The following is a 14,409-nucleotide window of genomic DNA, read 5'->3' as shown; positions in this document are numbered from 1 at the left end:
TTTGCTTGTCCACATTTGTTTCAACTCTGACGTACCGCATCTCTCTGACATAATCCTCTTTGTGATCCCTTACCTCCCACCCGCCAATCACCGGATACTAAGTGGCATCCTATAGCCCCCGCTGCGCTAACTAATATCCTCGCACTCACCCTGCCCACCCGTGATCTTTTCATCGCCCCGCCGTCTCACCCGTCACCACCACCGCTTAACCGGCATGTCTCCTCCTGAAACCTATTTTCTAAGCTTGCCGGCTATTAAAACCTCCCGACAACCCCACCCTCTAAAACCCTAACCTCTTCAATGAACATCAACCGAAGCAAACCTCGATTTCAATCGATTGCATAGTAGTAAATACGTTTTTTAAAAAAACGTTTGGTGATGATTCGACTAAAAAAACATATGGTTTCATGCTGTGCAAACATAAAATTTCCATTTTATCGTGCTCACATCAGAACTTGATCCAGATCCATTTATAGCCGTCGGCAATGCACGGTATTCGTAACTTGAAACCAAAATAGCAAAGTACAGAGCAGAAGACAATCATGGGAGAATCTGCTTTACGAGCCTTCTTTTGACAAAGGTCATCGACCATGCCACAGGTTAAGCATCAGAGAAAGTTAAAATTCCCACTCGTGAGGAAAGGGTCGAGTACCACACAACCTTGTCGAACTGAAAGATACAGGTGAAGTGCGGCACAGCTTATACATTATGATGAACAAGGAAAACTTTGCCTTCTTACCCTAATGCATCAGTTTAATTCACTTGTTCCCTCTATCTTCCTTCTTTATTCTCTGATCATCTCAGGAAAAAAAAAAAAAAAAAAACAGGACCGCCATCAGGAATCACGATCACAGCTTGCAATGACACACATGCAAGGAAAGAGGTTACGCATATTATGATAATTTGATGACAGGCGGTACACGGATGTTCTTTAGTTAACCCTAGGACATATCCCCAAGCACAGCACAAACTTTAAGTTATACAACACAGGAGCAACATGGGCAAATAACATGCTAGGCCAGCATATCCATGTACAAAAGAACAGAGGCCTCTGGTAGATTTCAGAACTCCCTTTGCGACACTTGATTTACTATGGTTATCTCTCCCCTTGAACCTGAACCATCAGCACCAAGTTAGACGATGGAAGGAAAAAAAAACGGCAGAGTGTAAGGTGAGATATGCTGGATGAAGAAGATGAAATACATCGTTCATAGATCTCTGCTGCAAGTGTAAGGAGAGACTCCGTCTCCTCAGCCATCTTGAGGATCCTTTCAGCCTCCATCATATGCTCATGTGCAACGTTTGCTTTGGCCTCCGCATCAGCTACTTTGACAGCTGCCGCCGCCGCTGCCTCTAGTGCGGGACTCACAGCGGCAAACAGTCCTAGATTCTTTGATGCCTTCGATGGCTTGGATGGATCCTTCTGCTTTGGAGCTGAAGCTTTTATTGGCACCGGAGTTTTTGTTGCAAAGGAATCTGTGACCTTATAGAACTTATTATCAACCTGCTTTGTTTTAAGGTAAAATAATGTAATTAGACTACCGCTAGTTGCATCTAAAGCTTTTTGCATCTTCTCAATGTACAAAGAAGCCCCAAAGATTAGATAATGGACTCCAGGATATTACATGTGCTCCATATAAATATTTTCAATCCATATTCTTATGTAAATATATATAAGATAAGCTCCCAAGTATGGCATTCTGAATTTGAAGTGAAATTCCTTTTGAAGGGACGATCAAAATGTCATGAAAAATTTGGAAATTGAACTCCATGGCCAATTTTCAGACAAAATCATTGTAAATTAAGATCTGGAATGTTAATTTTCATAAGCAATCTAAACAACTTGAGTTCTCGATTTGACAAACCAAGTGCAAAATTATTCACACAAATCCAATCAAATCCACATGGCCATCGAAACAAATCCTAAAGGGAAACAGGTTAATAGAAAAGAAAATAGAAAGAGATGCCATACTCAGATATAAAGAAAATAGAGAAAAAAAAATTATAGTCTAAGCTAAGGAAGAGTGAAGAGAACAGGCTACAATAGATTTGCAGTAAAATAAGTGTCACCTTTTCAACTTTTTTTGATTCTATAAGCCGCCTGAACTTTGAACTAAGCAATCTTCTAAAGTTTGGTTGCACCTGGTGCCTGTCCTGCATATGGTACCAAAGATAGCATAAGCGATTTATCATCATTCTAGAAAAATATTAAAGCAAGATCTAATACTGCATGGTATAAAAACAAGGCACATCAAGTATCGAAAGAAAATCTCAAGAGATTGGCATCCATCATACTGAAACCTTATCAAATACATCAAGCACCCCCACCATGTGGTACAAAATGAGATTACAAAATCCAAAGTGCAAAAAGCTCCTGCAGTAAACACGGCACTTCAAAGAGCTTCCTTGAAGCTCAAATAAAGAAAATGGCATGTGCATGGCCTCTATTAAATGTCATAAGAATCAAGCACACATTTCACACATACTGAGGATCAGGTAATCATAAAATTCTTCTGAAATATGCAAGATCCATTTTGAAAAAAGAAGTTAAATTGTTCTGTATCATCAAGGTAGCTCTTATAATCAACAAGGTTCTCAAAACAGAAGAAGCTTCAAAACTAAATTGATGCTTCCATACGAACGAATCAAGCAACAGCATATTCTAGAGTAGTGATCCTTATCATATCATGTTTGCTGTATATCTGACTCAAAAAGAGTACATAGTTAAGAGAAAACAAAACTTGAATGAACTCCAAAGTCCAAACTGATGAAAAAATAACTGCTGCAAAACAATGAAATCAAATAAATAAGAAAAATTTGTAGAGATACCCAACCTCTATGAACTTGTAAATTGCACCAATCTCTGAACCATTTGGCTCATTCAATTCAGAAAGAGCTTCCAGGATCATGGCGCCGTACCTGGTAGACAAATTGGACACATGGTAATCAGATTCCAGAATCAATCACATTCCTAACTTTCAAAGCAAATGGAATGAGAGTCCTTGCTAACTCTATCAACTTTTCCACCATAAGGGTGGCTTAAATCTTGTCAGCGTTATTTGAGTTTTTCTACATATTCGTTGGTTTATCTACATTCCTGCTAAACCATGTCCAGTATTCCACATTTCCATGCCAACAAGTGCTTGCTTCAACCCAGATGATGTTCCATCTAGTGCAAATTGAACTAAAATAACCATCCAAAAGCTTATATTCCTCTCAAAGACTGACAATATAGGAGGCAACTATCTGGCATTGGATGAATATAAACATCCTAGATTTCGCTCAAAAATATAAACATCATGTGATCATGCAATCACCCCTAAATCAAGGTCTTTTTTAATAGGAATATTTGTCTATCTTACAGGAAAACTAGGCATTTAAAATTAGGTTTGCTGATTAACTAGACTTCGGTATGAAAATAAAGAGAGACCAACTTTGGAGGAGTCTTCGCATCCTGTGGCTTTTTTTCAGCATCTACAGGTGGTGAAGCTTCAGCAACTATATTTGCCGCTGAGAGAAGCAGAGCCTGTGAGCTAGGCAATGGGGAAGATGAGGGTCCAGTTATCTTTGGAACCCTTATTTTATCCCTTGAACCCAGTCCACTTGCACTGAAACTCAAATTCCTCCATTTGTCCTGAAAATACCAAACAGAATGCCACGTAGAGAATTAAAACAACTATAACCAAGGTACGAACTGCACAGTACAACTAAACTGGCACACTTTTCTTATGTCCAAATGGCAGAACTGTTACAACAAGCTATCTAACTTTTCAGAAAATTTTGCGTCATATTTTGTGCATGGAAAACAATTACAATGTCTATCCAGATTTCTTCTAAGTTAAACTACAAGGAACATATCGCATTTTTGTATCTTGCTACAATGTACATGACATATATCATGCTTGTGGACTGGCCAAAAATGCTATCGAAATACCTATATCATGTGATTTTTCAGTTTTCACAAGAATGTTCACAAACTAAAGGGATTATAATTAATCATTTGAGAAATATATGCCGTTGTACCTTTGTTCCCATTATGAACTTATGGAAGGAAGAAACACAAGCATTCAACTGTATTCGCTACTGTAATTCAAGTTTCCCATGTATATTATCATCATAGAAACTTTTGGTTCAGGACTAAGAATGGAATCATTCTGGCAAAACTACCTAGAAAGTGGCTATGCAGGGACAACTTAGAATGATAATTCTATTACCAAGAGCATATTTGTTTTTCAGATATAAAAAGGGTAGTTTCTCCCTCTTAAGAAATAGATGATATTTCCGATAAATTCTGGTTGCAAAAATAGATGATGTTTCAGATGTTCAAGAAAAACTTCTTCATGTAGTTGGTTAGCAGGAATGCTATTCTTACCAGAGTTCTTGTTGGGAAGAGGAGGCAATAGAAGCAAGACATGTGAGTTCTATACGGAAGAGAAGAATCCTAATACTATTCATCTGTTTTTCTGCTGCACAATCACCAAATGTGGGTGGAGTGCGGTGATTCTGTGCTTCAAACACTTGTTCTGCTTAGGAAGTAGGAACATGGAGCAGCTCATGAGTTGGCTCTTCAATTTGTTCCAGGAGGCAAAGAAATGCATATCAGTTATCTGGCAATAGTTGCATGGGCTATTTGGAGCATTCGTAATGATTCACATCTTGATGGAAAGGTGTTGCAACATTCATTTGATGTTATCACTAAAATTGATGTCTTCTTGCACTACTGGGCAGTACTACACAAGGAGTGCAACGAGGAGGAGGAGCAAGGCGCAGAGATGCAAGATGACCAATGCAGTATCTGATAAAGCTGAACACCACCAGTGAAACAAATTAGGGTAGGTTGGTGTTTTTTTTTATGATTCCTTAATATGTGTGCACATCATATGTTTTGTATTGGAGGGGACACAAGATAATGTAAAGGCCACATGGCAGAGGAAGAACATATTTCCAGATTCCAACTAAAACAGTATGGCCTTAAACGCAAAGGGCAGAAATTCTAAGCAACTTCTTGAGGCAAATCTTCCCAGCCTCCTGTACAATGTGGTATCATCACTAGGCTATCCATCAAACTCTATCAACGCTGAATCCTATTCCCAAGAGCAACAATTGCTGAGTGCACTGATTAGAATGCATCTGTTCTTGTATGCTTGATTCTCCATCAAACATAATGAAAACTTATTCATGAAAACATGCCATCATCACATGATCAAGAACACAAACAAATCAAACAATTACGGAAAACAAGAAAATGGCTCTTATTGGTAAATTAAGATCCCAATAAGCAATGGCATGACACAGAGCAGCATCTATGGGCAAAAGGACATCACATAGTCTGTCTCATGAAACCACTTCTTTCTGAAAATCTGTGTCAATTTGTGATCAGCAATACAACCGAATTTGACTATAAGATTATCAATTGTTCACAAATATGAGAACAGCTCGCATTTATGACACACAGTCCAGACCACAAAACATTCATCCTGCCACATGTACTCCCAAATCGCTCGCCCGGAACAACACCCTTGTCCTGGGTAAAATATCATCACATCACATCACATCACAGGATCCCTTGGCAGCAGGACGCCACTATTTCTACCTTCGCCCACATTTATTAGTTCTCCAAAACCTAAAATCTCACCTTCGACGCCCCAAATTTAACGATGAAATCACAGCAGGGGAACCACCTGGCATCCTAAAATCACCACACGGCTGACAGAGCACCGCTCAGAAACCAGACGACGATACGAAACATCACAACAGTTGCCGCAGCCGGAGCAAAAGGGTTCCCGAGACGAAATCTAGAGACGCAGGCGCGAGCTCCACCGCGGCGTGGTAGGTAGATGGGAAGCGCCGGAGAGATGCAGGGGATGGACGGTACCTTGAGGTCGATGTTCGAGCGGGAGGAGAGGACGGGGCTGAACTCGGGGTCCTTCTGGATGGTGCGCCACTTGCCGGCGCCGTGCTTGAGCACGCCGCGACGGAGCGCCTCCTCCTCCTCCGACGTCCACTTCTGCTTCGGCGCGCCCATCGCCCGTGCTCCTCCTCGCCTCGCCTCCGCTGGTCTCCTGCGGCCTAAACTAGCCGACGCAGAAACCCTAATCTAACCAATACTACCTGGGGTTTTTGTCATTTAGTTATCTTATCTTTAAACGCGGGCGGTTTCACGCTTGCTAAGTCTATCCACGTCCGCAAGTATATGGGACCGTCAAGTGCGTATAAGACCGTCAAATCTGATAAATTGTGGTTGAAGACTGTTTGATTTGAAGTCGTTGTATTTAGCCGTTGTAGAATCTTATCTTATATACCTAAACGCACACGATTTTACACTTCTTAAATCTATTAAGTTCAATAATTATATTTGGGACTGTCACATCTGAGCAATTGTGGTTGAAGACCGTTTGATTTAGAGTGATTGTGTTCAGCTATTTTAGAAACTCGCTCGCTCGTGCATTTAGAAACGTCCTTCCTCATCGCTGCTTTAATCCTCCTTCGATTAATCCCAAGCTCACTGTCGTTGGCATCTCCGCTCAATACGCCCTCGCAGACGTGTAGTGGAGAGATTCATCTAGGCTTGGATCTGCGCCTTCCTTCTCTGATAATAAGTTATGCATCGTCTAGATCTAATTTCTCTTACTTTAGAGGAACACAGTAGTGTGTTAGGTGAGCTACAGTATTTTACAGTCAGTTATTATAGAAAAATAACTTGCAAGCGAATACTATACTAATTTTTATTGTGGCAATAGTATTGTAATAATATTATAACACTAAATCTGATCCATCTATTCAAAATTTAACAACTCATGATAAAGTGAAATAAAGATGTTCATATGGACCGTGCCTACTGGGCTCGCTCGAGGCACGGCACTGTAGGCACGGCCCAAGCACGGCCCGACCCGAGTCGAGATGGGCTGGGCCGGCACGGCACGAGGCCACGGGTCGTGTCTGGGCTCGCTCGAGGCACGGCACTGTAGGCACGGCCCAAGCACGGCCCGACCCGAGTCGAGATGGGCTGGGCCGGCACGGCACGAGGCCACGGGTCGTGTCTGGGCCGAGCGCGCGGCACGGCATGGCCCGGCCGAGTCGGGCCAGCACGGGCACGGCCCGGCACGGCATGGCCCTGCTCGGGCACGAGCGGCTCAGGAGGCACGGCACGGCCCAGCGCGTGGGGCATGGCCCGGCCAGCACGTGGGGGCACGACGGGCCGGCGGGGGCACGTGGGTTAACGGGTTAAACGGGCCGGGGAACTGATATTTTTGAATTTTATAGCTGTTTTGTGACCGTTTGAGCTCCAAAAAGTTCAAAAAAAATTTACAAAAATCACCATTTTTCACCTATAAATAGAGAAGCACCCTGCCCTTCCATTCCACACCAGCAACACAATTTTCTCTCTTGTTTTCTCCTCTCATTCTTGTCTCAAAGTTCCTGAGAATTAGCGATAATTTGGCAAAATTAGTTTGAATTGTTGCAAAAAAATTCGAGCAATTCCAAAACTGTCATTCTGCTGACTTGCTATCTTGAAGTTGAAGAAATCTTGGTGATTTTTTTTGCATCGTTGTTGAGTCTTATTTTATTATTATTACTTGATTATTTCTAACTCTGAATATTCGCAATTTTTGTAGTGTCATTCGACATTGATCATGGATGCCGGTGGTCATGATACATCCATGGATCATGATTTTTTTCTCCAATGACTCACAGGGGACTACGGCCCCTTTGATACCAGTGCTGCAGGTGATGATGGACCCGACGGTGAACCTCCGGTTGGTTCACATGCAGGTGATGCAGCAACAGTTCCATCGTCAGGCTCTACAAGTGCGCACACATTAGCAAGCATCAGGTCTAAAAGATCAAAAGCCGGTACTTCCGAAGTTTGGCAAGACTTTGAAAGGTTCTACAAAGAGGAAGATGGGGTAAGTGTCAGGTATGCTAGATGTTATATTTGTAAACATGAATTATCTGCAAAGCCCTCGGGTGGAACGGGGCACTTGAAGAGGCACGCCACAAGTTGCAAGCGAAAGAGTGGAGCAGCCATGAAGTAGACGGTGTTGCAGTACAACCCCGACGGCTCTGTTCGTCATTGGGAGTACGACTCTACCAATGCTCGAAAAGAGCTATGTCGCTTCATTGCAAGAGCGGATCTACCACTCAATATCGGTGAGTCTGCTGTATTTGAAGATTACATTAAGCAAGCTCATAATCCTAGGTTCACGCATGTTTCTAGACACACAACTAGTAGGGATATGGTAAAATACTACAATACATGTCGTAACAAGCTTAAAGAAATGTTACAAACATGTACATTTTCAGTTGCTTTGACCTCGGACATATGGGCAGGTAGGGCTAAAGAGGATTATCTTAGTGTGGTTACTCATTTTGTTAATAATGATTGGAAATTAGAAAAGAGAATAATAGGTTTTCGTTTGATCGATAACGCGCATACCGGTGAAAATATTGCTGAAAAAATATCTCAAGTAGTTGCAGACTTTGGTCTCACGAATAAAATATTTTCTATCACTTTAGATAATGCCGGTGCAAATTCTAGAGCAATGGATATTCTTATTCCGTTGTTTAGTACCTATGCTGAATCTTTCTTGTTACATCAACGTTGTACTTATCATATTATCAATCTTATAGTAAAATCCAATTTGAAGAGGTTGTCACGATACTTAGATGATTTTCGTACTGCAATATCTTTTGTGAACTCCTCCAACTAACGAATTGCAGCATATAAACAGTATTGTGTTGCAATGGGTGTGCGTCCATGTAAGTTTGCTCTGGACATGCCGGTGAGATGGAACTCTACTTTCTTGATACTTAAAAATATTATACCATATAAGAGCACATTTAGTGTGTTTATTCATACATATTACCATCAGCATGGGGTCAAACTTTACTCACGGAAGCGCATTGGTATGTTGCTGAAAGGATACCGGAGTTTCTTGAATTTTTTTATGATTCAACTGTAAGTTTATCAGGAGTTTATTATCCAACATCTTATTTAGTAGTGCATAATATTGTTGAAATTGCTACTCATTTAAACAACTATGAAAATGACAATCTTCTAAGAGATTGTGTAGTTCCTATGAAATCTAAATTCTTAAAGTATTGGAAAGAAATTCCTTTGTTGTACGCATTTGCCTTTATTTTAGATCCAAGAGCTAAAATTGTAGCTTTCTGTAGAGTTCTCGCAATTCTAGGTGATGCTCTTGGTCACGATTATTCTAATTATTATACTAATATTCGTTCTAAGTTATTCGAAGTTTATAGTAAATATAAAATAAAGTATGGCGGAGTTCGCCTGCAACGACCTCCACTAGCACCCACAATAAGTAAGAAGACGATAATGTGGAGAAAAAAATATTTGTTGCAGGTTCTTCATCAAGAAGTTCAGACTCTTCATCACGATCGTCTACGGGCACCGGAATTCCAACATCCGGAGGGGAGCTAACTACCTTCATCGACAGTGACGTTATCAGCTACGAACAAGAAAACTTCAACATACTGCAATGGTGGCATGAGCACAAGACGAATTATCCAGTGCTTTCACTGTTAGCGAGAGATTTGTTAACGGTTCCTGTATCTACAGTTTCTTCTGAGGCTGCCGTCAGTCTTACAGGAAGGATAATCGAAGAGAGAAGAACAAATCTGTCAAGTGAGATGGTTGAAATACTCACCATAGTAAAGGATTGGGAACAAGCTGAACCACGAATGCAACACACTGCAAAAAATACTGAGCTTGGAGAATCATTCCAAAAATTGTATCTAGATGCTGATGAGAACGTGTAATTTCAAATTTTCTGAGCTAGGTTGTACTCTTTTTTCCTTTGCTAGAAAGGTTTTTAATGAGGCAACCTATCAATAAAGCTCATTTTTAGAATTAATCATGTGCCCCTATTATTTCTAAGTTTTTTTAATTTTATTCATGTTTTTTGCTTATTTTTTTTAAAATAACCCCTACGGCCACGCACCTCTCCTCTCATCGTGGCCTATAAATACCATCTACTCCATCTCAAACTCCATGTGATCTTATCGGCCACCCATCTCTCTTTTTCTAGTTGCTAGCCAAATAGCCAGTAGCCACTTCACATCAAGAAACCAATTCTATATTTCAATTCATAGATCAAGACGCCGAGAACTCGCGTGCATGGTCATGGGTGTGGCAATATTTTGAAAAGGTCTTCAGAGAAATTAACGGGGAACAGATAAGATTTGCTAAGTGTAATATATGCAGCAAAAAAATAGGTGCCAGATCTCCAAATGGAACAGGACACTTGAGGAAGCATATTAAATATTGCAAGCAAAATTCTGGGGTTTCTAATGAAACCATGTAATTTTCGAAGCATAATTATAGGTTGTACTCTTTTTTTTTCTAGTAGAAAGGTTTTTAACGAGGCAACCAATCAATAAAGCTCTTATGTATTTATTTTCTATATTTTTATTGTTTTTTGAATTTTTTTAGTTATTATTTTTAATTTTTTTCCTATTTTTTGGAGTGCTGACTGGCCGAACGTGCCTCCACCGTGCCAACTGGGCCCGTCGTGCCGAACGGGCCCGTCGTGCCGACCGTGCCGTGGGCCGACCCAGCATGGCACGGTGACAGCTGGGCCGTACCGTGGGCCGACGACTCGGCACGCCGGCTGACACGGCACGGCCCGTAACAGTAAATGGGCCAATCGGGCTGTACCGAGTTAGGCCCGTGCCGAACCAATCCGATTGACCCATTTGATCATTTTTAAAGTGAAGTGAGAGAATCTATCCGTATCATCCACCATCGTGTGTCACCCCTCCCATAGCAATTAATTAAAAAGCAGTCGGCTCCATATCTTTTATCCACCTATGCTCCCGTGGATCTGTCATCCCAAATCCTCTACAGTACTATAGAGATTATACTGTTTGTATAGTAATTTCAATCCGTAGCTATAGTTACCTACAGTGATGTTTCAGCGTTTTCATGTAGCGATGGTTCCACATAATACTGTAAACAATTTCTCTACCGTAGCCCATGTACTGTAGCTCTGGGTCTCCATGGTTCCTTCGAATGAGACGCAGACGACTGAGATCACTGCTCATGTAATTCATTGTTGATCCTCTGCCTTGGTACCTTTAATACAGAGGATCCCGATCTGCCATCTCCAGGTCCAGGTACATGATATCTCTCTCGATTTGGTATAAATTAAGCTCCTTCGGTCACATGGTTGGCTAATTTTCTGAATTTTTTGGTATGATTATCTTCTATGGAGTTGATGATCGCCGATCTTGAAGCCTTCGAACTGTACATCAACTACCATTCGACCATCCTCACTACCCCGCTTCCCCAGCATTACGATGTCGACCTCCTTCTCAGTACCTCGCCTCACGTCTTCATATACTGCCTTTCGTACCACTCAGGTTAATTATGATTAATCTCCCCCTTTACTAATAGGCCCATTTGCTGTCCATCTTTGCTCTGTAGATACTATTTGCATTTGTCTCAGCTGCAGTAAAGTTGCAAATTTTAAGCCAAGTTGACCACATATGGTACCTACAGCAGTGGCAACAACAGCAATGGCTTCAATGCTTCCCAACACATGGTTGGCCAACATCTCAAGGAGACGTTTTTTTGACCTTGGACCTACTTTTGTTAAAGGTCGGGCAACCACACTTGGTAGCTTTAAGACTGCTCTTGACATGCCTGTCTTTTCTTATGAATGCAATTGGACAATCCCTTTCTACAATACCTGATATGATAGGCTCGGAGATTTAATTCTGAAGTTAGGTAAATTACTCCTTGTTCTGCATTTTCGTTGCTTCATCAGCTTTTGCTTGACAGTTTAGTGGTCCACGGGTATTCTTTCACTAGAAATTAATTGGCCCATAGCTACTCAATTTTAGGCCCTTGCTGAGTTGCGTGAAAGAGTTCCTCCTTTCCCAAGAGAGGATGCAATGAAGATAATCGAGGGAGAATTTGGGTGCCCTGTATTGGGCATTTTCAGTTACGTTTTGGATGAGCCTGTAGCTGCAGCTTCCTTTGGACAGGTAAATATTTCATTAGCCTCCTTCCTGTTTGCACTATCTTAGAGCAAATGGAATTTCCGATGTATTCACATTTATTTTCCTTGTATAATCTCCAAATAGGTTTGTGTTGTTATGCTAAAAAAACTCTTGTAATTTCACTTTAGGTTTACCAGGGCCGTATAGTTGATGATGCTCTTGTGGCCATAAAGGTTCAGCGGCCGAACCTCCTTATTTGATATATAAGATTTTGCCCGTTGGTCATCGGGTGATTTCTGTTGTGCTTATATAATAACCAAACGAAGGAGGAACATTTTCCCTCTATGATGATGAGTTGAAGTACTACCTCTATTATCCTTATTTCAACCCAAGTTAAATTACTCTATGGGATGTAGAAATTAGTAGTAACAAATTGGAGAAACAAACGAAATTTTAAGTGCAAGGACTGACCAGTGAAAACATATTACTGTCATTTGGTATTTCTATGAATAGTATTTCAAATGGCAACTTTCTAGCATTGTACATCCGTGAACTTATGTACGGTTTTCAACTATGTGTATGCACGCTTTTAAGCGCTCATTATCACTGATAACTCATTCAACCTATTTAAGTGAAGAGACATTTTTATTAAACTTAGCCAGTACTTACGGGTATGACTCCTTTTGTTGACTAACTATTGTAATGTTTTCTTGACTTCATCCAGGTTACTGTTAAACAAATGAAGAGAAAGTTTTTCCAATGGGAAGAATGCATTAGTCTGCGAGAAGTGAAGGTATTTTGTTTCGTTGTTACTGGATGGCATATTTTACTAATGGCATATTTTTCACCTGCATTATGAAAAAAATTGAAGCAAAGGATTAACTGCTGAGATGATGTAGGTTTTTGTGCTGGCTAACACCAGAATGACACTATATAGCAACATGAACAGATTTAATGTATATTAACCTCAAAATCAATTTGCGTATGTTCCTACACTAAATGATGAACCAATGTTATTTTTCTAAGATACTTTTCCTACATGAAACTATCTGTTTTTTTCCTGTAGTGTGTCAGATACTGAACTGTCAACTTGTTTTCCTTTTTAGGAATGTAATTTATATGATGTTATTAGAGAAAGGTAAGGTGCATTTTCTGAAGTGGATATTCGGAGTTTTATGGTCCAAATACTGCAAGGTCTTGCATATATGCATAATAATGGATATTTCCATTGAGACTTGAAAGCATCTACTGTTGCTGGTCTATATTATGTTGACTTAGACATAGGGGTGAGAACGGTTCGGATAGTTTACGGTTGATTCGAGTCGAAATAAAAAATGGATAGTTTTTTTTAAGAATCGGCATCGAGTCTTTTTTTGCAGAATCAGCGTAGTAGTTTCCAACGAAATTGGCATCAGATATCTGAACTACCTGAGTGCGGATATCATTCGAAACTAAAGGCTGAAACAACATTTTAATACTCTTAGAATTCAAAAAATTATTGAAATAATTATAAAAAATATATATTTGAGAGGATCCTATAATCTAGATTAAAAAATTCATCTCTAAATATGATCTGTACAATGAGAAAAAAAGATAATTTTTATTATACACATATCATATTTTTCTCTGAATTTTTTTTTTGAGAGTTAGGTCATAGAATTCTCTACATCACTAAAATTATTCAGATTTTTTCATGGTAATTTCAATAGTGTTTTGAATTTTGAGAGCAAGCGAAGTACTTTTTTTTTTAAATGTGTCGCTTGTTAGAAGGGCAACATGTTTACTTTTTAAAACGGGATGCTTCTATCTGGATCTTTAGCCACCATACAGGATGACGATTAAGGGCATGGATGTGGTTGTCTGTCAATTCCCGTCGTACCTGACGGTGGTGCTGGGGCGACACTCTTGCTACTACGTGCAGCGCAGGGGTGGCACTCTTGCCGTTTTCTTTCCCTACGGCGGCAGGCTCGTCTGAGGAAGACTCTTCCTTCCATTTGTGTATATATCATCTTTAGTCTTTTACTAGCTTTATGTGTTTGTGATGAACTAATTTTAAATATATGTACTAAGTTTAAGTATTGTGTATCTATGTGAACTTGTACCAAGCATAACGTGTGAACTTGTGAAGTTATGATAAATTAAGTTGTGTTGTTTTTTTTAATCTAAGTGACCAGCTGTCAGTATGAATATACTCTTTGTTTTGTTATGGTTTTACATACAATTTAAGTAGTATTTCATGTTTCGGTAAATATTTACCGGTCGTATTCATTTTATATGCATTTCCTACATTATCCGTGATTATATTCGTATCCGAACTATTCGTATTTGAATCCATTTTCGACCAAAAAAAATGGCTTCAAATACAATGGAGCCTTATTCCGACCGATCCAAAGCCATTTTCACCCCTACTTAGGCAATCTCCGTACATACAAAAACTAATTG

General features: G+C 40.1%; 1 protein-coding gene across 1 annotated transcript; it reads right to left on the bottom strand.

The window, feature by feature from the left end:
- Positions 1–870: 870 nt before the first annotated feature.
- Positions 871–6,025, bottom strand: LOC133918988 (single myb histone 3). Its single transcript, XM_062363167.1, has 6 exons — positions 5,876–6,025; positions 3,435–3,634; positions 2,835–2,919; positions 2,071–2,154; positions 1,204–1,504; positions 871–1,114 (listed from the first exon to the last, which is right to left on the bottom strand). The coding sequence occupies exons 1-6, from the start codon at positions 6,023–6,025 to the stop codon at positions 1,062–1,064; spliced, it is 873 nt and encodes a 290-aa protein (XP_062219151.1). The 3' UTR covers positions 871–1,061.
- Positions 6,026–14,409: the final 8,384 nt, after the last annotated feature.

This window comes from Phragmites australis, chromosome 1, assembly GCF_958298935.1.
Source record: "Phragmites australis chromosome 1, lpPhrAust1.1, whole genome shotgun sequence".
NCBI classification, from domain to species: Eukaryota; Viridiplantae; Streptophyta; class Magnoliopsida; order Poales; family Poaceae; genus Phragmites; species Phragmites australis.
This window is presented reverse-complemented; position numbering and strand designations above follow the sequence as displayed.